At 41.9% G+C, this 23,771-nt stretch overlaps 2 protein-coding genes, 1 long non-coding RNA gene and 1 other non-coding gene across 15 annotated transcripts in view; 3 read left to right on the forward strand and 1 right to left on the reverse strand.

Annotated features, from left to right (window-relative positions):
- The window catches only part of CHD8 (chromodomain helicase DNA binding protein 8), a 69,564-nt gene extending 60,026 nt beyond the window's left edge, over positions 1 to 9,538 (forward strand). For 11 of the 12 annotated variants that reach the window (XM_033188634.1, XM_033188637.1, XM_033188639.1 and 8 more), the window contains 9 exons: positions 137 to 344; positions 762 to 970; positions 1,055 to 1,774; positions 1,998 to 2,146; positions 2,767 to 3,069; positions 3,634 to 3,747; positions 3,938 to 4,117; positions 4,515 to 4,631; positions 8,557 to 9,538. In XM_033188634.1, the coding sequence (XP_033044525.1) occupies positions 137 to 344; positions 762 to 970; positions 1,055 to 1,774; positions 1,998 to 2,146; positions 2,767 to 3,069; positions 3,634 to 3,747; positions 3,938 to 4,117; positions 4,515 to 4,631; positions 8,557 to 9,123 (2,567 nt within the window). In that variant the 3' untranslated portion in view covers positions 9,124 to 9,538. The remainder of the gene's footprint in view (positions 1 to 136; positions 345 to 761; positions 971 to 1,054; positions 1,775 to 1,997; positions 2,147 to 2,766; positions 3,070 to 3,633; positions 3,748 to 3,937; positions 4,118 to 4,514; positions 4,632 to 8,556) is intronic. The other variant, XM_033188640.1, reaches the window with a different exon arrangement.
- Positions 3,327 to 3,430, forward strand: LOC117071882. Its single transcript, XR_004432610.1, has one exon. It is a non-coding gene; the product is annotated as a small nucleolar RNA U6-53/MBII-28 (small nucleolar RNA).
- LOC117070052 lies at positions 3,774 to 11,859 on the reverse strand. Its single transcript, XR_004431756.1, has 2 exons — positions 10,984 to 11,859; positions 3,774 to 4,170 (listed from the first exon to the last, which is right to left on the reverse strand). It is a non-coding gene; the product is annotated as an uncharacterized LOC117070052 (long non-coding RNA).
- Positions 10,716 to 23,771, forward strand: part of SUPT16H (SPT16 homolog, facilitates chromatin remodeling subunit) — a 35,840-nt gene continuing 22,784 nt past the window's right edge. The window contains exons 1-3 of the mRNA XM_033188645.1: positions 10,716 to 10,867; positions 21,490 to 21,582; positions 22,921 to 23,091. Coding sequence (XP_033044536.1) covers positions 10,802 to 10,867; positions 21,490 to 21,582; positions 22,921 to 23,091 — 330 coding nt within the window. The 5' untranslated portion in view covers positions 10,716 to 10,801. The remainder of the gene's footprint in view (positions 10,868 to 21,489; positions 21,583 to 22,920; positions 23,092 to 23,771) is intronic.

Here is a 23,771-nt window from a genome sequence, read left to right on the forward strand (position 1 = left end):
GGTTGGGGCATTATTCACTGAATTCTGTCCTATCCTGGGATTTCTAAGAGCTTTGCCTTTGGGTGGGTTAAAAATACTAGTATTGCCTCTACTACCCTTGCTATACTTCCTATTCATTCTACTTTGTTTTCCACAGCCCAGGTGACCCAACAGCCAGGCCATTTATTCTGGCCTCCAGGCTCTGCCCTAACAGCTAGACTTCGGCGCCTAGTAACAGCATATCAGCGCAGCTACAAGAGAGAACAGATGAAGATAGAGGCTGCAGAACGTGGGGACCGGCGGAGGCGGCGTTGTGAAGCAGCCTTCAAGCTGAAAGAAATTGCACGGCGGGAGAAACAACAACGGTAAAATACAGCCGGGAACCTGTGCTGATCTGTGTCTTCAGTTATGGTCCCTATACTGAAAGCCATCTCAGGAAGGATTTATTTGGAATTCTCTACAGAGGGACCATTTTTTCTGCTTTGGGTGGTTAAACCTGTAGAAATTAAAACCTCACTTGTGTACAGTAATCATTAACTCTCAGGTAGGCCTCCTGTGTAGACATTCTCATTGATATTTGCCTGTGCCATTTTCCCCCTTGGCTCTGTAATTCTTACTCGGTACAGAGTACCTCTCACTGCTTCTTCTGGGCTTTTTTTTTTTTTTTCTTTTTTTGCATCTACTTTCAATTTTTGTGTTTTCAGATATTCTAAAACACATTAAAAAATAACCAGTTTTCTTGTGTTCTTCTGATTATTGTTGCCCTACTTTTCCTTTTGTAGATGGACAAGGCGTGAACAAACAGATTTTTATCGAGTGGTGTCTACGTTTGGTGTGGAATATGACCCTGACACCATGCAGTTCCATTGGGATCGCTTCCGCACTTTTGCTCGACTAGACAAAAAAACAGATGAAAGCCTTACCAAGTACTTCCATGGCTTTGTGGCCATGTGCCGCCAAGTATGCCGCCTTCCCCCAGCAGCTGGAGATGGTAAGCAGGATTGCAGAGTGGGTGGGGATGGATGCCAACAGAAGCAACTCTGTTAATTTCTTCTTCTACTCCTGTCTCTTGCAGAACCCCCAGACCCTAATCTGTTCATTGAGCCCATCACTGAGGAGAGGGCCTCACGGACTCTTTACCGTATAGAATTGCTTCGGCGCTTACGGGAACAAGTTTTATGCCACCCCCTTTTGGAAGATCGACTGGCATTGTGTCAGCCTCCTGGTCCTGAATTGCCCAAATGGTGGGAGCCTATTCGGCATGATGGGGAGCTTCTACGAGGGGCAGCCCGCCATGGGGTGAGCCAAACAGACTGCAACATCATGCAGGACCCAGACTTCTCTTTTCTGGCTGCCCGTATGAATTATATGCAGAACCATCAAGCAGGAGCACCAGCTCCATCCTTGTCACGCTGCTCTACTCCACTGCTGCACCAGCAGTATACCTCACGCACTGCCTCACCATTGCCCCTGCGTCCAGATGCTCCTGTTGAAAAGTCACCCGAGGAGACGGCTGCCCAGGTCCCCAGTCTGGAGAGTCTGACTTTAAAGCTAGAGCATGAGTTGGTGGCCAGGAGCCGACCAACCCCACAAGACTATGAGATGCGAGTAGCCCCCTCTGATACTACCCCTCTGGTTTCTCGGAGTGTTCCACCAGTCAAACTGGAGGATGAGGATGATTCAGACTCTGAGCTGGACTTGAGCAAGCTGTCACCATCATCTTCTTCTTCCTCATCCTCATCCAGCTCCAGCTCCAGCACTGATGAGAGTGAGGACGAGAAGGAAGAGAAGCTAAGTGAGTGCATGCGACAGGCTGTTGGCCCTCTTCCTTGTTTCCCCCCTCTTCTCTTTTCCTTTTCTAAATGCATTGTCTTGAGAGAGATTTTTATTTTGATTTGATAAAATGTTAAAAAAGACCTGTTATTCCTTGGGCCTTTATTCAAAGCCCATATAATACCATTACCATATGGCATTATTCTTCCATCTTTTCTCACACATTCTATGGAATCTCTTACCAGCTGACCAGTCCCGCTCAAAGCTCTATGATGAAGAGAGTCTCCTGTCCCTCACTATGTCTCAAGATGGGTTCCCAAATGAAGATGGAGAACAAATGACCCCTGAGCTTCTGCTACTGCAAGAAAGACAAAGAGCCTCTGAGTGGCCCAAGGTAACAAACAGCCTCATCCCTGGACATGTAGAGTCCAGAAATACAGTGTAACATTATATCCAGGGAACAAGGAACATATGGTTCTGTTTTTTTTTGTTGTTTTTTGTTTTTTTTTTTTTTTTGAGATAGAGTCTCGCTCTGTGGTCCGGGCTAGAGTACAGTGGCCAGATCTCAGCTCACTGCAAGCTCCGCCTCCTGGGTTTACACCATTCTCCTGCCTCAGCCTCCCGAGTAGCTGGGACTACAGGTGCCCGCCACCTCGCCCAGCTAGCTTTTTGTATTTTTTAGTAGAGACGGGGTTTCACCAAGTTAGCCAGGATGGTCTCGATCTCCTGACCTCGTGATCCACCCGTCTCGGCCTCCCAAAGTGCTGGGATTACAGGCTTGAGCCACCGTGCCCAGCCCAGTTCTGGTTTTTTAAAATTGTGTTTATTGCTGCATTTTTTTTTTTTTTTCCAGGAAACTTCCCAGTCAACTTAGGAATCTTAATAGTATTAACTTCCTCCTTTCTGCCTTATGATTTTTACCCATCCTGGTAGTGATGGCGCTATTGAGTATCACAGGATCACACAGCTAGTACTCAGACTCTTAAAATGGTATTTCTTTCTTTCCCCATTCAGGATCGTGTCCTGATAAACCGTATTGACCTCGTCTGCCAGGCCGTACTCTCAGGGAAGTGGCCTTCTAGCCGTAGGAGCCAGGAAATGGTAACAGGAGGAATTCTGGGGCCAGGCAACCACTTGCTAGACAGTCCCTCATTGACTCCTGGAGAATATGGTGACTCTCCAGTCCCCACACCACGAAGTAGTAGTGCAGCTTCCATGGCAGAGGAGGAAGCATCCGCAGTCACCACAGCAGCAGCCCAGTTCACCAAACTTCGCCGAGGCATCGATGAAAAGGAGTTTACAGTTCAAATCAAAGATGTAAGCTCAGCATATGGGCATTGGGAAGTGGGGAAGGAGGCTGGAATCCTTGCTGTAACTAATTTTACTAATAGGTTACTAAACTCATTTGGTTAGCTGATTTTAAAAATGAGAACACAGAGCTTACAAAGATCTATTTAGGAAGAGTCATTTTTCCTGGTTGTTTTCCTTATTGAACCCTATTGATTATTATTTCTATTAATATTCAACAAAAAAAAGTTTCTTAAATTAGTATGTTTAGAAATAGCAGGATTTTGCCCCTGTGATGAGTTGCCATGCTAATACGGAGACACCAGGTAGGGAGTTTTACCCTGCATTGGGTGTTGTTGAAATAAACTCTTTCTCGTAAATGCTGAGGGGCACTAGGTGAAGAAGTGAAATCTTTCTAAGGAAAAAGTGTATATGTTTTCTTGTATTTCTAATTTTACCCTTTAGTCAGATGGCCTTCCTTCTCACCATCGCTGGGCAAGAGGATGATTTATAGCCCACATCCCTCAAAGCTTAATCTTTACTTTCAAAAACATGTACCATATGATGTCTTGAGTGGGTGGCTTGTCTTCCTAGGAGGAAGGATTGAAGTTAACATTCCAGAAGCACAAGTTGATGGCGAATGGAGTAATGGGAGATGGACATCCACTGTTTCATAAGAAGAAGGGGAACAGAAAGAAGCTGGTAGAGGTGGGTGGTAGAGAAAGTCTTTAACCTGATGATTAGATTGTCTTTTTATTCCCAATAATTGATGAAGGCAGTGGGATTGAGGGAATGGAAAACACTAGAGTCATTTCATGACTACCATTGGCTCTGCTCCCCCTCCCTCCCTCCCCCAAAGAAGAGTATGTGCTCATGGGGGTGGATTCTGGGTTTGCAGCTGGAGGTGGAGTGCATGGAAGAGCCTAATCACCTTGATGTGGACCTGGAGACCCGGATCCCCGTCATCAATAAGGTGGATGGTACTTTGCTGGTGGGTGAGGATGCCCCTCGCCGGGCTGAACTGGAGATGTGGTTACAGGGTCATCCAGAGTTTGCTGTTGATCCCCGATTTCTAGCGGTGAGTGGCAGTCCCATCCAGCAAGATTTAAAGTCATTCCTTCGGTATTTAAGCTGCATGAGAAAGAGAAAGTATGACATACTATATCATCATTTCTGTATCTGCAAGATAAGGGTAATAATTAGTAATACCCAGTCTTCCAACCTCACAATTGTGATGCCCAAAATAAAATAATGTTGAAGTACCTTAAGTGCTAGGCAAATATTTACTATCGAACTATTATATAAACCATCTAATATTTTTTGGAGAGATCCCACTTAATGGCAGTTTTCCACTAGGATTAATCCTTTATCTATGTAATAAGCATTTATTATCAAACAAAAGACACTAGAACTTTAATAATTACTCCAGAGAAAATTTCTATTCCTGTAAGATAACTGACTTTTTTCTATTGCAGTATATGGAAGATCGCAGAAAACAGAAGTGGCAAAGATGTAAAAAAAATAATAAGGCAGAATTGAACTGTTTGGGAATGGAACCAGTACAGACAGCTAACTCTAGAAATGGGAAAAAGGTGAGAGAAATTGCAGCATTACTACTCTGTTCCCACACTAGATGTGACATTAAAGGCTTTCAATGATGATTGTGACTAATGTTATTTATCTTTTTTCCTATGTATGTTTTTGTGAAAAATTATCTTGAGTTCACCAATAAGGAAACCAGTTTTTTTGTTTTTTGTTTTTGTTTTGAGACAGAGTCTCACTCTGCTGTCACCCAGGCTGGACTGCAGTGGTGCAATCTCGGGTGCAGTCTTCGGTTCAAGCATTCTCCTGCGTTAGCCTCCTGAGTAGCTGGGATTACAGGCACCTGCCACTGCACCTGGCTAATTTTTGTATTTTTAGTAGAGATGGGGGTTTCACCATCTTGGCCACGCTGGTCTTGAACTCCTGACCTCGTGATCCACCCACCTCGGCCTCCCAAAGTGTTGGGATTACAGGCTTGAGCCACTGCACCCGGCCTTAAGTTTTCTAATTCTATATATTTTAGAAGTGTTTGGACAGGTCTACTAAGGAAAATAGTCATGAGATTTCCCAATATATGAAAGGTTGAGAATCACTAATAATATGTCAGTAATGGAAAAAGCAGAGGAAACTATGTTTTATAATTCATAATAATAAATTTGGCCATTAAGTTATTCTATATTTTCAAATTTACTTATACTTTTATGATGGATAATAGGCCATTTGGTGGATTAAGTACCCATAGTTTCTTCTTTCCACCAAATTACAACTGCAAAAGTTTTTCTTGGCTATGCTTACCTTACTTTCTGCAATAGTTGTATTTTTTTTAATTTTTTATTTTTTTGAGACAGAGTCTTGCCCTGTTGCCCAGGTTGGAGTGCAATGGCACAATCTCAGCTCATGGCAACTTCTGCATCCCCAGTTCAAGTCATTCTCTTGCCTCAGCCTCCCGAGTAGCTGGGACCACTGGTGCATGCTACCATGCCCAGCTAATTTTTGTATTTTTAATAGAAAGAAGGTTTGCCATGTTGGCCAGACTCTTCTCAAACTCCCAACCTCAGGTGATCCACCTGCCTCAGCCTCCCAAAGTACTGGGATTACAGGCATGAGCCACTGTGTCTGGTCAATAGTTGTAATTTTTTTTTTCTTTGAGACGGAGTCTCGCCCTGTTGCCCAGGCGGAGTGTAATGGACTGATCTCAGCTCACTGTAACCTCCACCTCCCAGGTTCAAGTGATTCTCCTGCCTCAGCCTCCCAAGTAGCTGGGATTACAGGTGCATGCCACCACGCCCAGCTAATTTTTGTATTTTTAGTAGAGACGGGGGTTTCACCATGTTGGTCAGGCTGGTCTCGAACTACTGACCTTGTGATCCGCCTTAGCCTCCCAAAGTGTTGGGATTACAGACATGAGCCACAGCGCCTGGTCAATAGTTGTATTTTTAAAGCATACATAAATCATTGTTTGGTAGAGTCATTTAAAATGGATTAGCACTTGCCTTATCTAATCATTCCCCCATTTGATCTTCTACAGAAATCTTTATACACATATAGTCATCCCTCGGTATCTGTGAGGGATTGGTTCCTGGACCCCCGCAGATACCAGAATCCGTGGATGCTGAAGTCCTTTATATATAAAATGGTGTAGGGGCAGGTGTGGTGGCTCTTACCTGTAATCCCAGCACTTTGGGACGCTGAGGCAAGAGGATCACTTGTACCCAGGAATTCAAGACCAGCCTGGGGACCCCACTGGGACCTTATCTCTACAAAAAATAAAAAAAATTAGCTGGGCCTGGTGGTGCAATCCTGTAGTCTCAGCTATGGGGGAGCTGAGGCAGGAGGATCACTTGAGCCCAGAGGCTGAGGCTGCAGTGAACCATGATGATGCCACTGCACTCCAGCCTGGGCAATAGAGTGTGAGACCCTGTCTCAAAAAAATAAATAAATAAATAAATAAATAAAAATAAAATAAAATCATGTAATATTTCCATGTAACCTACACACTTCCTCTGATACACTTTAATCTCTTGATTACTTATAATACCTAACACAATATAAATGCTATGTAAATAGTTGTTACACTGTATTGCTTTAAAATTTGTATTATTTTCTCTTTTTATTTTTTAGTTTTTTGTTGTTTTCAAATATTTTCAATCCACAGATGGTTGAATCCATGGATATGGAAGGCTATGTGCATACACATATATTTATGTGTCTGTGTAACCACATGGAATATCTTTTAACAAAATTAATTTTAAAGTAAACTATCAATATTTTGCATTTAACAAGTTTGAAACGCAAAATATATGTAGATTTATGAGGCTTATTTTTATATTGATGGAAGTGTTACCATGGAAGAATGTTTCAGTTTTCCCTGTTAGCCTTGATGAGAACAAGAGTGCAATAAATAGAATGGTTGACATGGGAAAGGCTGGTGGCTAGAAGGCTAATGCCATCTCTGTCTTCAATTTAACATTATAGAGCAGCCTGTAAGAAGGGCTTTTCCTTCACTGTTACCTATTTTTACCTCAAGTACTTCTGCTACTCCCTTATAGTCAATTGAAACTCTTAAGAAATATCATAGAAAATCACAGAAAATCCTAATATGACTAGTACAGAATTTTTTTATTTATTTATTTTTGTTTTGAGACAGAGTCTCGTGCTGTTACCCAGGCTGGAGTGCAGTGGCATGATCTCAGCTCACTGCAACCTCTGCCTCCTGGGTTTAAGCGATTCTCCTGCCTCAGCCTCTGAGTAACTGGGATTGTAGCCATGCACCACCACACCCAGCTAATTTTTTTTTTTTTTTTTGAGACAGAGTTTCGCTCTTGTTGCCCAGGCTGGAGTACAATGGCACGATCTCGGCTCACCGTGATATCTGCCTCCTGGGTTCAAGCAATTTTCCTGCCTCAGCTTCCCCAGTAGCTGGGATTACAGGCATGTGGCACCATACCCAGCTAATTTTTTGTATTTTTAGTAGAGATGGAGTTTCTCCATGTTGGTCAGGCTGGTCTCAAACTCCCGACCTCAGGTGATCTGCCTGCTTCAGCCTCCCAAAGTGCTAGGATTACAGGAGTGAGCCACCATGCCTGGCTGCCACTCGGCTAATTTTGATATTTTTAGTAGAGACAGAGTTTTGCCATGTTGGCCAGGGTGGTCTTGAACTCCTAACCTCAAGTGATCTGCCTGCCTCAGCCTCCCAAAGTGCTGGGATTACAGGCATGAGCCACCACACCCGGCCCAGAATTCTTAATACAGAATTGACAGTGAATCTAGCACTATGTTATTCCTGGGACCTGCAGGAATAACTTCTAGCTTCAATGAACTTAATCAGAATTTTTAGTCAGAACATCTAGAAGAAGCCACTTAAAATTCAGATACATGTTTTTTATCAATGTGGAACAAAAATTATTTTACTAAATTTGGTGAGGAGTTTCTGACAGTTTTTTTGGTGTTCTAGACATGTAGAAGTCTTTATCTGACCTGTCTTGAATTTACCCTGCTTTGATGTGCTAATAGAGGATATTATTGTAAATGTCAATATAGTTGTGCTACACTTCACATAGTAAGAACAGGTGAACAACTTGCCATCAGGAGATATTTAAGTGTTTTTTTTTACTGTGCATTTACTAATTCATTCATTGTCTTACCCACACCCCTTCTTAACAAAGGTAAGCATTTGTGAAATGGTTGACTGAAGATACAATATAGTCATGGGGGAAAAAAGCAAAAGCTGGTTAATATGAGTTTCAGTATGAAATCATTGATGTTAACTTCAGTATCAGAATGTTTCAACCAGCTAAGTCCAGCATTTCCTCCTTCCGATTACCACCAATCAAGCCTAGTATGGCTATGCTTGTTTTGCCTCTTCTAAGGTACATTCAGTAAAAAAGCATTGTAAGCTAGGACTCCGTTGGCTTTGGTTTCTTTTCTTTTTTCCCCATTCTTTCTTTTTTATTATCTTCTATTCTCTCCTCCTAGGGTCATCACACTGAAACAGTGTTCAACCGGGTTTTGCCAGGGCCTATTGCACCAGAGAGCAGCAAGAAGCGGGCCCGTAGGATGCGACCAGACCTTTCTAAGATGATGGCCCTCATGCAGGGTGGAAGCACTGGGTCTCTATCTCTGCATAACACGTTCCAACACAGCAGTAGTGGCCTACAGTCTGTGTCATCTTTGGGTCACAGCAGTGCCACTTCTGCATCTTTGCCTTTTATGCCATTTGTGATGGGTGGTGCAGCATCATCCCCTCATGTAGACTCCAGCACCATGCTTCATCACCACCACCACCACCACCCCCACCCCCACCATCACCACCATCACCATCCAGGCTTGAGAGCCCCTGGCTACCCCTCTTCACCAGCGACTACCGCCTCTGGTACTACCTTGCGGTTGCCACCACTGCAACCTGAGGAGGATGACGATGAGGATGAAGAAGATGATGATGATTTATCTCAGGGCTATGATAGCTCAGAAAGGGACTTCTCACTCATTGATGATCCTATGATGCCAGCTAACTCAGACTCCAGTGAAGATGCTGATGACTGAAGCCCCAGCATGGGCCCCATTGCTTGGGCGGCTGCTGTATTTTTCATTTACTCTGGCCCTTGGACTATGGAAATGTGGGAGGGGCAGGGGAGATGTGGGGAAGTCCAGGACTCCAGGAGGTGAAAAGGAAAAAAAAAAAAATGTACCTGATTGCTCCCAATTATGAGAGGATTGGGTGGGCAGGGGAACTCCTAAAATAATACATGACCACTTCCTCATTTCTGGGGAAGGAAAGGAGACTAGAGCAGCTGGTGCGCTCACCCCTCCCTAGTGACCTCCATTAACCACAGACTATGTAGCGCTGGCCCTAGCCTCTGGCAGAGCCTGTTCCTGGCCAAACTGTGGATACAGCTGGAGGGTCAGGAACTGTTACCTTCCTTCCCCTTGGCATTAATAAATTTAAGTTAATCCTTTTCCACTCTTCCTTGGTTCTATATTTGCTCAAACCCAATGTGAGCATTGATTTTGAGTTGTTCATAGTGGGTAATTTCAGCACCACTTTCCTTAAGTTCAATACTATTCATACTAAGTTACCTTGGATAGAGCAGACAAGTCATCTGTACTCCTCTAAAGGGTATATATATAAATGTAGACTGTCCAGCTGGCTAAAGGCAAGGGAATTATTTAAGGTAAATGCTAGGTAGGCAAACTTGTGGATTCAAACTCCCAGTTTTTAGAAGAGACAGGGAGCAAGAATGTCATCGGGAACCATTTACATTTTGTTTCTAATTAACTGAAGTAACGGTTATTTGGGGCAAGCCCTAGAATAGTGTCAGTTTTCATGAACTGCAGTAAGGGGACTGGCTCACTGGAAGGATGCTGCCACAACTGGCTCAGGCGTTGGGGTTGTGGGAAGGAACTAAAAGTTTGTGGAGCCCCTCAAGTCATTTGTTTCCTCTGACTTATACCATCCCACTGCTCAGTTACAGCTTGGACATATTATTTTCCTTTCGAAAGCTAGGTTCCTCCCCATAGCTTGGGTCGTAGTTTATCGCGAGGCTGGGCTCCATTTCCCTGGGTATGAGTTCTCTGTCCCCGCGGCTTGACCCAGCATCCTGGCACCGAGGATCCCTCCAGCTCTGGAGCAGTTAAAGGCTTTCGCATTCCCATCATTTCCAGGAGGGGCGCATGCCCAGTTACACTGTAGTATTACCACTTTTATCCCACGCTAGATCCCGCTCTTTCCGCTCCCCTTCCTTTGCAGATGGGGTGGAGCTATTACACCCGCGCGCGGCAGCTCTTGTGGGGCGGTGCAGGCACCACCCCCTTCGCTTTGCCTAGTGGCTGCCGCCTCGGCAAAAAGTCTTGAGGTCCTGGAAACCGCGGCTGGGCTAAGAGTTAAGGGCGGGGGCAGAGCGTCACGTGACGACGTCGATTCGCGTGCGGCAGTGGCGAAGTTGACAAGAAAACCCCGCGAAAATCGACTCTTTGCCTCGCACATTTTGTTGATTTTCCCCCGTTTTTCTTTCTCTCTTTCCCCCGCCCATCCGAAAGAGGATTGGGGGAGAAAAAAAAAAGAAATCCCTAACGCTGTCGGGACCCGGAAGCGGAAAGGGCATCTTTGAGGTCGATACTTCCGGGTCATTGGGAGAGTGCGGGATTCCTGGGCCGAGAGCGGGTGGCGGAGCCGGGACCTCGCGTGATTCTCGGAACCCGAGGAGAAGCGGCGTCTGGGGCTATGGCTGTGACTCTGGACAAAGACGCTTATTATCGGCGAGTGAAGAGACTGTACAGCAATTGGCGGGTGAGGAAGATCCTGTAATTTTTCCTAGGGAGCCCCTTCAGCCATCCCATAATAACCCTGTTTCTCGGCGCCCTTTTTTCTCTTTCGGTCAGGAATTCCCGGGTTCAGTGCCTCACCCTTTTCGTTGCTCCCGAATCGTTCACCGGAGGCGGCCACGAACGCTGCCCCTTAACAGGGAATCCCTCGCATTCACCCTGTCCTGCGGCCATCACCATCTTCCCCGCGTGCCAGCCTTGGTCATGCATAACAGCACCTCTCGCAGTCTCTTCCCGCCCTAGAAGAGGCAACATCCTTCCCTCCTGCTCAGTGGTCACGTCTTGTTGCCCCTTCCTGCCGTGTTCTCACGCACCCACGCATTCGCTCTGTCCCTCCAAAACCACAATATTCCACCCCTGGTCCCGCCAGGGTTATAACCGTCTTCGTAAAGAAGAGATGGAAGGGCAAGAAGGATGTCAATCGGGCTCTTAGCGTTATCGTTTGCGGGGCATTTCCTGGAGTTAAAAAAAGAAATACTGCTCACGCGCAACCGCCTCATGTTCTAGGCCCTGCTATGGGTTACAGAGAGAGACCTAACGCTGAAAGCCTGCAGACGTTAGTAATACCAAAACAAAACAAAACGATGCCTAAAACCTTATTAGTTCCTTGCTAGCGTATCCGGGGCACGTGTTCATTAAAAGAGCTGTGGCAGTTCCCAGTTTTTTAAAGATTCGGCAGTTTTGCTGCTTTAAAATCGTCCACAGTTAAAACTTATTTTTATGATGTTAACTTACTAGTTGAGCAAATATTTGGTTGCATTCTGTGATGTAGTGTGAGTTGGCTAGCTTAAGTCTTGCCCCTGAACCCTGTCATCAAGGGAAGATACAACTACTAAAGATTTTTTTTAACCTGAAAAACGTTTTAAGAAAAATGATCAGTTCTTATTTCAGCATTGTAAATATTATCTTTCAAACTGATCATCTACTAAAACCAAGCCATTAAAATTGGTGGTTTCCTTGCCATTCATATTAAAGGTGCCCGTGCATGTTTCATCTTTTGAGGCTAAATACATTAAATAATTGAAAATAAAATTGATTCTGTTGCATTTTATGAAAAGCAAAAATAAGAACTAAATGCTAGATGAATGCTGAACATTTTATTTTTTAAAATTTTTTGATTAATTTCTACCAAATGATTTTTTGCACCTTCTCTCAGTGTCATATTATTATTTGAACATAATCTATGTTAGAAAAACATTTTAAAACCTTGATACTTTCTAATGATCAGTAAGTACTAAAAATCCGAAACCCTCTCTTCTACCCATAAACCCTGAAACTATAAACCTTTGATCGAAAATTGTTTCTAGTTTCAGTGATTCAGATTCATCAAATCATTTCATTCTCTCTATACCATTCATGAAAACTAATCTGTAGCTCTAAATTCCCTTTCATTGCAAATTAACTGTGGCCTGAAGACAGGTTGGCAAACCTAATATAAAATAATGGTCTGTAAATCCATGAAAGTTATTTCCCACCCACCGTTTTTTTTGTTTCTCAAAAATCACTGAACTTTATCTTGGTCCTCTTACTACCTTAATGACATCATCTTGGGAGAATGTTAGACATTGATATGACACTGATGGTGTAAATAAAGTTATGCGCCAAGTCTGTGTAAAAATGTACCAGTTAGGCCGGGCGCGGTGGCTCAAGCCTGTAATCCCAGCACTTTGGGAGGCCGAGATGGGCGGATCACGAGGTCAGGAGATCGAGACCATCCTGGCTAATATGGTGAAACCCCGTCTCTACTAAAAAATACAAAAAGCTAGCCGGGCGAGGTGGCTGGCGCCTGTAGTCCCAGCTGCTCGGGAGGCTGAGGCAGGAGAATGGCGTAAACCCGGGAGGCGGAGCTTGCAGTGAGCTGAGATCCGGCTACTGCACTCCAGCCCGGGCGACAGAGCGAGACTCCGTCTCAAAAAAAAAAAAAAAAAAAAGTACCAGTTAACAAAACCTGTGGATGAAAAACTTACTTGAATAAGACTTTTTATTAACACAAAAGACTGCTTTTGTGTTAATGTGTCCAGAACCCACCTGTAGAAGTTCTTTGTGTATGCAGTCTTTTCAGCCTACAGTGCTTCCATTCTGATATACTTAATTAGAGATAGTAGTTTCCTGGGTTAAAGCTGGTTGTTTATCCTCTTGGATATAGCAGAAAGATAGTGGGATATATAGGTGTGTTGTATAACTTTTTTCTCTTTTACACCTTTTCTTTTTTAATGAGAAAACTGGGATTGAAATAGAGTAAATTGAAGTTAATGTTAAAAATTCCAATCCTGACTGGGCACCGTGGCTCATGCCTGTAATCCCAGCACTAGGCCAGGAGTTGAAGACCAGCCTGGGCAAGATAATGAGGCCGCCGTCTCTACAAAAAAAGAAGCAGCAAATAAATTAGCCAGGTGTGGTGGCGTGTTCCTGTAGTCCCAGCTACTTGGGATGCTGAGGTGGAAGGATTCCGTGAGCCCAGGAGTTTGAGGCTGCAGTGAGCTGTCATCGCGTGACTGCACTCCACCCTGGATGAGACCCCGTCTTTAATTAATAAATAAATAAATAAATAAATAAATAAAGAGAGAAATCCCAAGCCTTTTGCTTTCAGCTTCCATCTGGGGAAGAAAAAAAAAACACTCAGTTGTGACTAAAATTAACTAAAAAATGATTTGGGCTCCACACCCACTTTTTAATTTTAAGTACTCTTGATTATAAGCTCTTAAAAGCTGTAGTGGTTGAACCTGGTAGTAGTTCCAGCACTCCAAATACAAGTACACAGGATTGTGAAGAACTGATAAGCTACTAACCTTTTTCTTTCCTTTTTTAAAAATAAGAGTAGGAACTAACCTTACCTATCTGCAAGTTAATTTTCAGTTAGGTACCTATTTTGAGGCTATTGCAAATAAAATATACTATTTATTAATTATAACTTTCATAACTTACGTCCTAAAAACAATTGCAGTTATCATGTACTTTTAACTGAATAGAAATTTCAAAAGTATTAAGCCTTGTATCTAAGTAAATCATGTCATTTTAGAGATGGGAAAATGGAGTTAGTCAGAAATCAACAGGAGACCTTTCACAGTGACTAGCACATACTACTGTTTTATGACTCCTGGAGGTTTGAGTCTAGATCCAGTCTTGCCTCTTATTTTTTAAGTGAGAGCTGCTAAGAACAGAAAGGATTTGCAGCACTTTCTCTGTATTATTAGAATATCCCAAGTGGTAGTGGTGGATCATGGAAATGGGCTGCATGCTTCTTTGTCCTCTTATGCTTGCTAGATCCTTATTCAGAGATTGCCAGCCTTTTCATGATTATGATTATTTTTAACCAAGTAATATGATTAGTGCTGCTCATTGGGAGAAACAAAAGAGGTTATCTACCATCCTAGGGTTCCAGCTGCTTTGAGGACTGAGGGGCACAATTTCCAGGCATATCTGTTTATCATTTGAGACCTACCTGTTGGGACATTCTGCTATGAGTGGACCTTGACTTCATTCACCTGCCTTTTATCTCGAAGAATTCCATAAAATGTCAAAAAGATTTGTTTTCAGAAGGAATACTCACATTCATGTGAGCCTACACCAACGGTCAGGATTGGGGTGGTGGAAGACTGACCCCAAAGAAACTTTGTGCTTTTGAAGAAGCTAATGAATTAAAGTGTCATTGCTTCTCTTGAGTGGAGCTTTCTGGCTCTTTGCACATTTTTATGGTAGCTTAGTTTCTTGTTCTGGGTTGTTCTCTTAAGATTCAACAGCTATCTTCTGTGGCTCAGGAAGGATTTTAAAAAATACATAGTAGCTTATACCTGTATAATCCCAGCTACTCCAGAGGCTGAGGTGGAAGGATTACTTGAGTCCAGGAGTTGAAGACCAGCCTGGGCAACATAGTGAGAGCCCAGTTTAAAAAAAAAAATTCAGTCTTCCATCAGTATCTGTTGGGGATTGGTTCCAGGGCATACCTAGATACCTAAATCAAAGGATGCTCAAGTCCCTGATACAAAATGGCATCATATTTGCATAGTCGATGTATATCCTCTCATTATTTTTGATTTCTAGATTGCTTTAATACCTAATACAGTGTAAGTGCTGTGTAAATAATAGTTATACTTAGTTTTTAGGGGGTAATGACATAGAAAAATGTTTGGCCATTTTAATTTTCAGTACACAGTTGAATCCACAGATAAGGAGAGCTAGCTGTATAGGCATTTCCTGTTATTTCAGTCCCGCGGAGGATTACTTTCACTCACACTCACCTCTTAACAGCTCCTTTATCTCTGGAGTGGGATAGAGAGGTTTTTTTGTTTGTTTTTGTTTTTATTTTTAAGAGTTTCACTCTGGCTGAGGCTGGATTGCCATGGCACAGTAACGGCTCACTGCAGCCTCAACCAACCCAGCCTCAGGTGGTCTTCCATCTCAGCCTCCTGAGTAGCTAGGACCACAGGTGCAAGCCACAACAGTTGGCTTTTTTTTTTTTTTTTTAATTTTTTATGGAGACAGGGTTCCACCATGTTGTCCCAGGCTGGTCTCAAACTCATGGGTTCAAGCGATCTGCCTACCTCCGCATCCCAAAGTGCCAAGAATACAGGTGTAAAGTCACTGCACCTGGCCAAGAAACTTTTTAATAATGCTGAGTAAAGAGGGTTAGATGGAAATAAATGCCCAAATGGATTGAGATTTTTTTTTAAATGTTGCTTACTCAGCTTTTATAATCTAGTTCTCTACTTTTTTTTTTTTTTTGAGACAGTCTCACTGTGTCACCAAGGCTGGAATGCAGTGATGCATTCTCAGCTCACTGCAACCTCTGCCTCCCGGGTTCAAGTGATTCTCATGTCTCAGCCTCCTGAGTAGTTGAGATTACAGGTGTGTGCCACCATGGTCGGCTAATTGTTGTATTTTTAGTAGAGATGGAATTTCACCATATTGGTCAGGCTAGTCTCTTAACTCCTGGCCTCAAGCAATCCACCCGCCTCAGCCTCCCAAAGTGTTGGGATTACAGGTGTGAGCCTCCACACCCAGCCCTAGATCTCTACTTTTGTATTTACTTTTTATCCCTGTTAACAACTACAGTGCCTGGCATGTAGTAGTCACTCAGTGAACAGTGGTAACTGATTATATGGGTATTTAGCTATAACCAGACTGCAAAAATATTTTCTTTTTTTAAGGCAGTATCCCATTTGGTTCAAAGGAAGATAATTGTTCTTCTGCTGCTCTATTTCTCCAACTTTTGTCATCCAGATACCACCTTCACAATTTTTGCAGATTCTTTGCCATCTGTTTTATATTTTATTTAACTCTCACTTTAAAAATTATTTTAATCAGTAATACAGTTTTTTAAAAATCATAGTTCTAATAAAAGCCTTAAAACAAAAAGTCACCTGTCCCAGAGGCAACCACTTAGAGTTTTTTGTTTCTTTCATATTTCTAAATAATATCTGTGTATACTACTGTTTCTTGATTTGTGGATTTTTAACCGTTATTAACTTATAGTAGATCTGAATTTAACTTCTTTGTATCATCACACTCATTCCAACTTCCCTGTCTCCTAATACCTTAACATTTTTCTCCTGACACATTGATACGAAAAATTTTAAAGACAGACAAGTTGAGTTTTAAGTACACCCTATATACCCACCACCCACACAGTTAACATTTTGTTATACTTGCTTTATCACACATCAGTCCTTCTTAATAACTTTTCCCCACAAGTTTTAGTAAAATCAGTAGTTACTATTTACATTGTTTATGTTCATATAAATGTTTTCATTGCTGGGTGAAGTAATAAAGTATGATTTGGCCGGGCGCGGTGGCTCAAGCCTGTAATCCCAGCACTTTGGGAGGCCGAGACGGGCGGATCACGAGGTCAGGAGATCGAGACCATCCTGGCTAACACGGTGAAACCCCGTCTCTACTAAAAAATACAAAAAAAAACTAGCCGGGCGAGGTGGCGGTGCCTGTAGTCCCAGCTACTCGGGAGGCTGAGGCAGGAGAATGGTGTGAACCCGGGAGGCGGAGCTTGCAGTGAGCCGAGATCCGGCCACTGCACTCCAGCCTGGGCGACAGAGCGAGACTCCATCTCAAAAAAATAAAAAAATAAAAAAAAAAAGTATGATTGACTTTCTTTTTTTTTTTTTTTTTTTTTACAGTTTTTTATTTTTCCTGGCATTAATGATTTCCTCAGTTTTTCTCCTTTAAAAAAAAATCTCCCTAGCCTTAATTTTCTCCAACAGGTCTATCATAGTATTACCAATCTTTTATTCCAAATTTCTCACACTCATCGGATTTTACTCTGTTTCTTTTTAAGCAACCTCACTCCCTACTTCTACCCCCCACATTATCCTGCTCCATCTGTACAGGTTACTCTTTAGGCCTGTTGAACCTCAGGACTTTCTAGTATTGGGTCCCCTATATCCCAAGAGCCTCTGCTTTGTTTTTTGTTTAGCATATTTTCTCTAAGAACTTCCTAAGAAAAAATGGGCCAGGTGCAGTGGTTCGTTCACGCCTGTAATATCAGCATTTTGGGAGGCCGAGGTGGGCAGATGACTTGAGGCCAGGAGCTCAAGACCAGCCTGGCCGACATGGCAAAACCCCATCTCTACTAAAAATACAGAAATTAACCGGGCATGGTGGCACATTCCTGTAATCCTAGCTACTTAGGAGGCTGAGGCACGAGAATCTCTTGAACCCAGGAGGCAGAGGCCGCAGTGAGCTGAAATCGTGCCATTGCCCTCCAGCCTGGGCAACAGAGTGAGACTGTGTCTCAAAAGAAGAATAAATAAATAAGCTCACCACTAGCTCCAGTGTAACCCCATGCAAAAAAAAAAGGATGCATAGAATATAAATGTCTTTAGTCATTGCATGTCTTTAAAGTGTTAGTCTGTCCTCATTTTTGGTTAATAATATAATTAACCAAAGTGAACTCTATTGGCTTTGTTAATGTAGTAGGTATAAAATTCTGTGTTGAAAATCATTTTCTGCTCAGAATTTTGAAGCCATTTGGCTTCAGAGCTTTCAGTGTTACTTTTGAGAAGGCCGATATGATTCTATTTCCAGTATACATACATAGCCTTTCTCTCTGAAATTTAGAATCATCCCTTCTGTTTTGAAATTGCACAGCAATGTGCTTTGATATGTCTCTTTTGGGGAAATCCTTTTAGTCTCAAGCTCACATTCTTCAGTCCTAGGGTGCATTATTTGATTATTTTAGTCCCTGCATTTCCTTAGTGATGTCTTTTGTTTCTGAAATTCCTGTTCGGTAAGGTTTAGACCTCTTGGGTTAAATCTGCTCATTTATCTTTTTTTTTTTTCTTTTTTTGAGACAGAGTCTCACTCTGTCACCCAGGCTGGAGTGCAGTAACGCAATCTCAGCTTCCTGCAACCTCCGCCTCCCAAGTTCAAGAAATTCTTCCTCAGCCTCCCGAGTAGCTGGGATTACAGGTACCTACTACCATGCCCGGCTAATCCAACTCTTCAAATGGCTAGTTTAGTTTGCTACTGAAGTACGTATCCAAGTGCTTTTCCTTGAGCCAACCATCATAAATTCACTGCACACAGAAGTGCTTTATTTATATTTCTTATTTCTTTACGTTGAATATTAAAAGACAGATGCAAGGGTTGAGATTGTATAATGGTAATCATTTTTACTTCATCAAGGACATTCTTAAGTGAAACTGGCCTTTTTTCCTGAGTGTGTGGTAATAGAGAAGTAGTTTGGTGCTACTACCTTGATTCATACAAAGGGAGTAGCAGTTTTAACTACAATTAATATTTCACTATCAGTGAAAACTAGTGATAAAACTTCTTACCAAGCTGAAGGAAAACATTTCTTACTGAAGTCAATGGGGAAAGGCATATAATTTCTGGGTAGTGACTTCTTTGCATAATATATTTTGTCGTGGTAGAGAAATACAACAGAACACTCAGTTGCTGTCATATATCCTTATTGACAAGCAGAAGCCCAAAAATGTGGAAGAGTCTTATGTATGCATTTATCTTGACCTTATAGGGGAAGTCAGAATTATAACCCAGAATGACCAGTCTTTTGGCTTTATAGAGCTATTGAAGAGTATCAGATGGTTGGAGAACTCACACGTCTTGATGTCAAAACTTACTACAAAGCTATAGTAATCAAAACATCATGGTACTGGCATAAGGATAGGCATATAGAAGAGTGGAATAAACCTGAAAATTCAGAAATAAATCCTCACATTTATGGTCATTTTATTTTTGACAGGGATGTCAAGACAATTCAGTGAGAAATGAATAGTCTTTTCAACAGATGGTGTAACAACTAGATATTCAATGTAAAAGAAGGAAGTTGGGTTAGTCCACAGACCATACAAAAAAATTAATTGAAAACAAATCATAGACCTAACTGTGACAGCTAAAGCTATGAAACCCTTGTAGAAGAAGTATGAAGTAAATCTGAGTGACCTTGAATTAGGCAGAACTTTCTTAGATATGACACCAAAAGCACAAGAAAATAGATAGGCCAGGAACAGTGGCTCACACCTGTGATTCTAGCATTATGGGAGGCCAAGGCAGGCAGATCACTCTGAGTTAGGAGTTCAAGACCAGCCTGGCCAACATGGCAAAACCTCATCTCTACTAAAAATACAAAAATTAGCCAGGCATGGTGGCAGCTGCCTAGAGTCCCAACTATTTGGGATGCTGAAGCATGAGAATTGCTTGAACCCAGGAGGCGGAGGTTGCAGTGAGCCGAGATCGTGCAAGTGCACTCCAGCCTGGGGAATGGAGTGAGACTCTGACTCCGAAATAAAAAAGAAAATAGATAAATTGTACTACTTCAAAATTAGAAACTTTGGTGCTTCAAAGGATACCATCAAGAAAGTGAAAATAAAATGCACAGAATAGGAGAAAATGTCTGCAGATCCTGATAAAGGACTTGTATCTAGAATATAAAAACTCTTACAGCTCAATAATAAAGCAGTAACTCAGCTACAAAATGGCAGAGGATCTGAACAGGTGTTTCTCCAAGATGTATACAAATTGTCAGTGAACATATGAAATGATGCTCAACATCATTAGCCATTAGAGAAATGCAAATCAAAACTACAGTGAGGGCCGGGCATGGTGGCTCGTGCCTGTAATCCCAGCACTTCAGGAGGCCAGGTGGGGGCAGATCACTTGAGGTCAGGAGTTCGAGACCAGCCTGGCCAACATGACGAAACCCCTGTCTCTACTAAAACATAAAAATATCTCTACTAAAAAAGCTGGTCATGGTGGTGCATACCTGTAGTCCCAGCTACTTGGGAGGCTGAGGAAGTGTCCTGCAACTGATGAATGGATAGATAAAATGTGGTATATCTACAGAATGAAATATTCAGCAGTAGAAGGAATGAAGTATTGATGCGGGCCACAACACAGATGAACCTTGAAAACAAGTGAAAGAAGCCAGACACAAAGGCCGCATTTTATTTGATTCCATGTATATGAATTGTCCAGAGTAGACAAATCCATAGAGACAGATTAGTGGTTGTCTAGGGCTGAGATGGAGGTGGGGGAATTGGGGAATGATTGTGCTGAAGGACACAGCGTTTGTTTTTGGAGAGATTAAAATGTTCCAAAATTGTGATGGTTGCATAATTCTCCTAAAAATCATTACATTGTATACTTTAGAATTTTATGTGAATTCTATCTTAAAGCTTTTTAAAAAAATAAAGAACTGCCATTTCTCCATCAGCCAGGAAGAACATTGGTGTTGAGGCTGACAAAAACTGTAAGGATGAAAACTACCATGGCTTCCAGTGCTGTCATGAAACCTCAGATATGTGGCCTTCTGGCCAGGCATCTGTGATTTCATGTTGTTGAAGTGTTCATTTTACCACGGGGTTACATCTCTTTATTAAGACTGCTGTGACTGAACCAAAAAAGAAGGCATATATAGATTTCTGCATAAATTATAACTCCTTGAAAGATTCTGAGATGAAGGTGGCCTGTGTCTGAGAGTGCAAGATGATTTTAGAATATAAAAAATTACTTTGGGCCAGGCACAGTGGCTTATGCCTGTAATTCCAGCACTTTGGGAGGCCAAAGCGTGTGGATCACCTGAAGTCGGGAGTTCAGGACCAGCCTGGCCAACGTAATAAAATCCTGTCTCTACTAAAAATACAAAAAATTAGCCTGGCGTGTTGGCGGGCACCTGTAATCCCAGCTACTGGGGAGGCTGAGGCAGGAGAATTGCTTGAACCCAGGAGGCGGAGGTTGCGGTGAGCCGAGATTGCACCATTGCACTCCAGCCTGGGCAACAAGAGTGAAACTCCATCTCAAAAATAAATAAATAATAAAATTTAAAAAAATAAAATATGTCTTTAAATTACATAGGACATTTGTCACTGATCTGTATTCCTGAACTATGAAGCATAGATCTGGGGACTAAGGAATAATTTCTCTTGTTATTTATCAACAATTAATAAGTACTGTAAAAACAAAAAATAAAATAGCTGTAAGACTGCCAAGCAGGCATGTACCTTAAACTTGACATTTCTATCAGGAAAAGATTATGCATATCCTAGGTAAATATTGAAGTCTGTATTCCTGTTTTGCTAGTGTGAAAATTAAGTGACAATTACCCACTCTTTTCAGAAAGGAGAAGATGAGTATGCCAACGTTGATGCCATTGTTGTATCCGTGGGTGTTGATGAAGAAATTGTTTATGCCAAATCAACTGCCTTACAGGTGAGAGATTTACAGCAATTTTTAGCCCTTAGAGTTGTTGGATTATGTACTTCACTGTTCAGTATGGTAGCCACATTAAAAATTAAATTCCTGGCTGGGTGCGGTGGATCATGCCTGTGATTCCAGCACTTTGGGAGGCCGAGGTAGGTGGATTACTTGAGCCCAGGAGTTCAAGACCAGCCTGGGCAACATGGCAAAACCTTGTCTTTACAAGAAATACAAAAAAATTAACCAGGTATGGGGGTGCGCGCACCTATAGTCCCAGCTACTCAGGAGTCTGAGATCGGGGGATGGCAAGAGCCCAGGAGATAGAGGTTGCAGTAAGCCAAGATTGTACCATTGCACTCCAGCCTGGGCAACTCAGTGAGACCCTGTCTCTTATTTTAAAAAATTTCAATTTCTCAAGTCTTCATCAGCTGTTTCTGGTATTCGGTAGTGGCTACCATATTGGACAGAGCAAATAAATGGTATTTTCACCATCACATAAAGTTCAATTGGATTTAGCAGTGGTTTAGGACATAAGGAAAAAGAAGTATTAGTATCAATTAATATGGATTTAGCTGCTATAACACAAAAACCGAAGTAACAGCGAGTTAAACAAAATATTCTTTTCCTTATGTACAGTCTTCAGGGACCCAGGCTTTTTCCAGTTCTCTGTTCTGCCACCCAAAGAACATAGCCCTCTTGCACATGGTACAGAATGGCTTCTAGAACTCCAGGTGTTTCATCTACATTCCAAGCAAAAAGATAGAGACAGGGAAGAAAATGGGAGGCCACCTTTTCTTTTAAGAAGACTTTGCTGAAGCTGCACACAGTACTTCCATTTATTGGCCAAAATTTGATCTTAATGACCATACTTACCTGAAAGGAAGGATGGGAAATAAGAGTTTTCATGCTGGACAGTATCCCCAGTTAAAAATGTCAGTTCTTTGAGAAGGAGAAATGAATAATTGGTAGGCAACTGGTAATTGAGGAGGTAGTAACAAACGGTTCTGTATCACTCTGTCCCTTGTTTTAACCATTTCTATTTTGCTAAATATTGATATAGTTCCTGTAAACACAAATTGTTCAACTGATTTGATGGTTTTAATTATAGATAGTTCAAGCATATAAATGTAGAGAAAAATAATACATTGAACCCCATTGTCCTGTTCTGATAAATTGTCAGCTCTTGGCCAGTCTTGCTTAATTTGTGTCCACTGCAGACTCCCCAGCCTGATTACCTTGGAGTTAATCTCAGACATGTTATTTTTGTATATAAGTATTTCTATATATCTGTATGAGTGCATTAATTTTTCTATCTGTAAATGCTGTTGTCACTGTTGTCTTTTTCCATAGACATGGCTCTTTGGTTACGAACTAACTGATACTATCATGGTCTTTTGTGATGACAAAATCATCTTTATGGCCAGCAAGAAAAAAGTGGAGTTCTTGAAACAGATTGCCAACACTAAGGGCAATGAGAATGCTAATGGAGCCCCTGCCATCACACTGCTAATACGAGAAAAGGTCGGGATTAATAATGTGTTATAAATGTCGAAGAATCTTCAAAAGGGATGAACGGAAATGCCTTATAGGAGTTTGAAAGAATGTGCAGGGGAAATTATAGGTGGCTGTTGTTGTAATTACAAAGTTCTGTCACATCTTCATTGTTAGGAAGAAAAGAATTCAGTAATCCTATCAGTACTGCAGCAAAACAAATGGGCTGTGAAATTCTGGTGAACACTGACTTTATGTCTCCATTCTTGAGGACACTTAGTTTGTTTTCCTCTGTGTGCCTTAATTAGAGCAAAAAACCTTAAATATTCTTAAGGAAACTTAGATATAAATCATTTCCAGTTTTTATCAAACGTGATTTTTTTTTGTCATACTGCCCACCTAACATAGGATGTTTTCTCAGAATATTGTTCACTTATGTGTTTGAGTTTCTTAACTTCCTGAAGAAAAAGAATAGTTGTATCAGGCATGGTGGCACACACCTGTAGTCCCAGCTACTCAGGAGTCTGAGATGGGAGGATTGCTTGAGTGAGCCCAGGTGTTTGAGACCAGCCTGGGCAATGTGAGACCCCTTCTCTTAAAAAAAGGAATAGTCTGGTCAACTTATGGCAGCACTTTCACCTGAGTATATAAAAATATTTAAAGAAATGTTTTGCTCACTTTTGGTGTATTACAATCTTCCTTAAAGATGG

Source organism: Trachypithecus francoisi, unplaced genomic scaffold (genome assembly GCF_009764315.1).
Source record: "Trachypithecus francoisi isolate TF-2019V2 unplaced genomic scaffold, Tfra_2.0 Lachesis_group3, whole genome shotgun sequence".
Classification (NCBI taxonomy): domain Eukaryota; kingdom Metazoa; phylum Chordata; class Mammalia; order Primates; family Cercopithecidae; genus Trachypithecus; species Trachypithecus francoisi.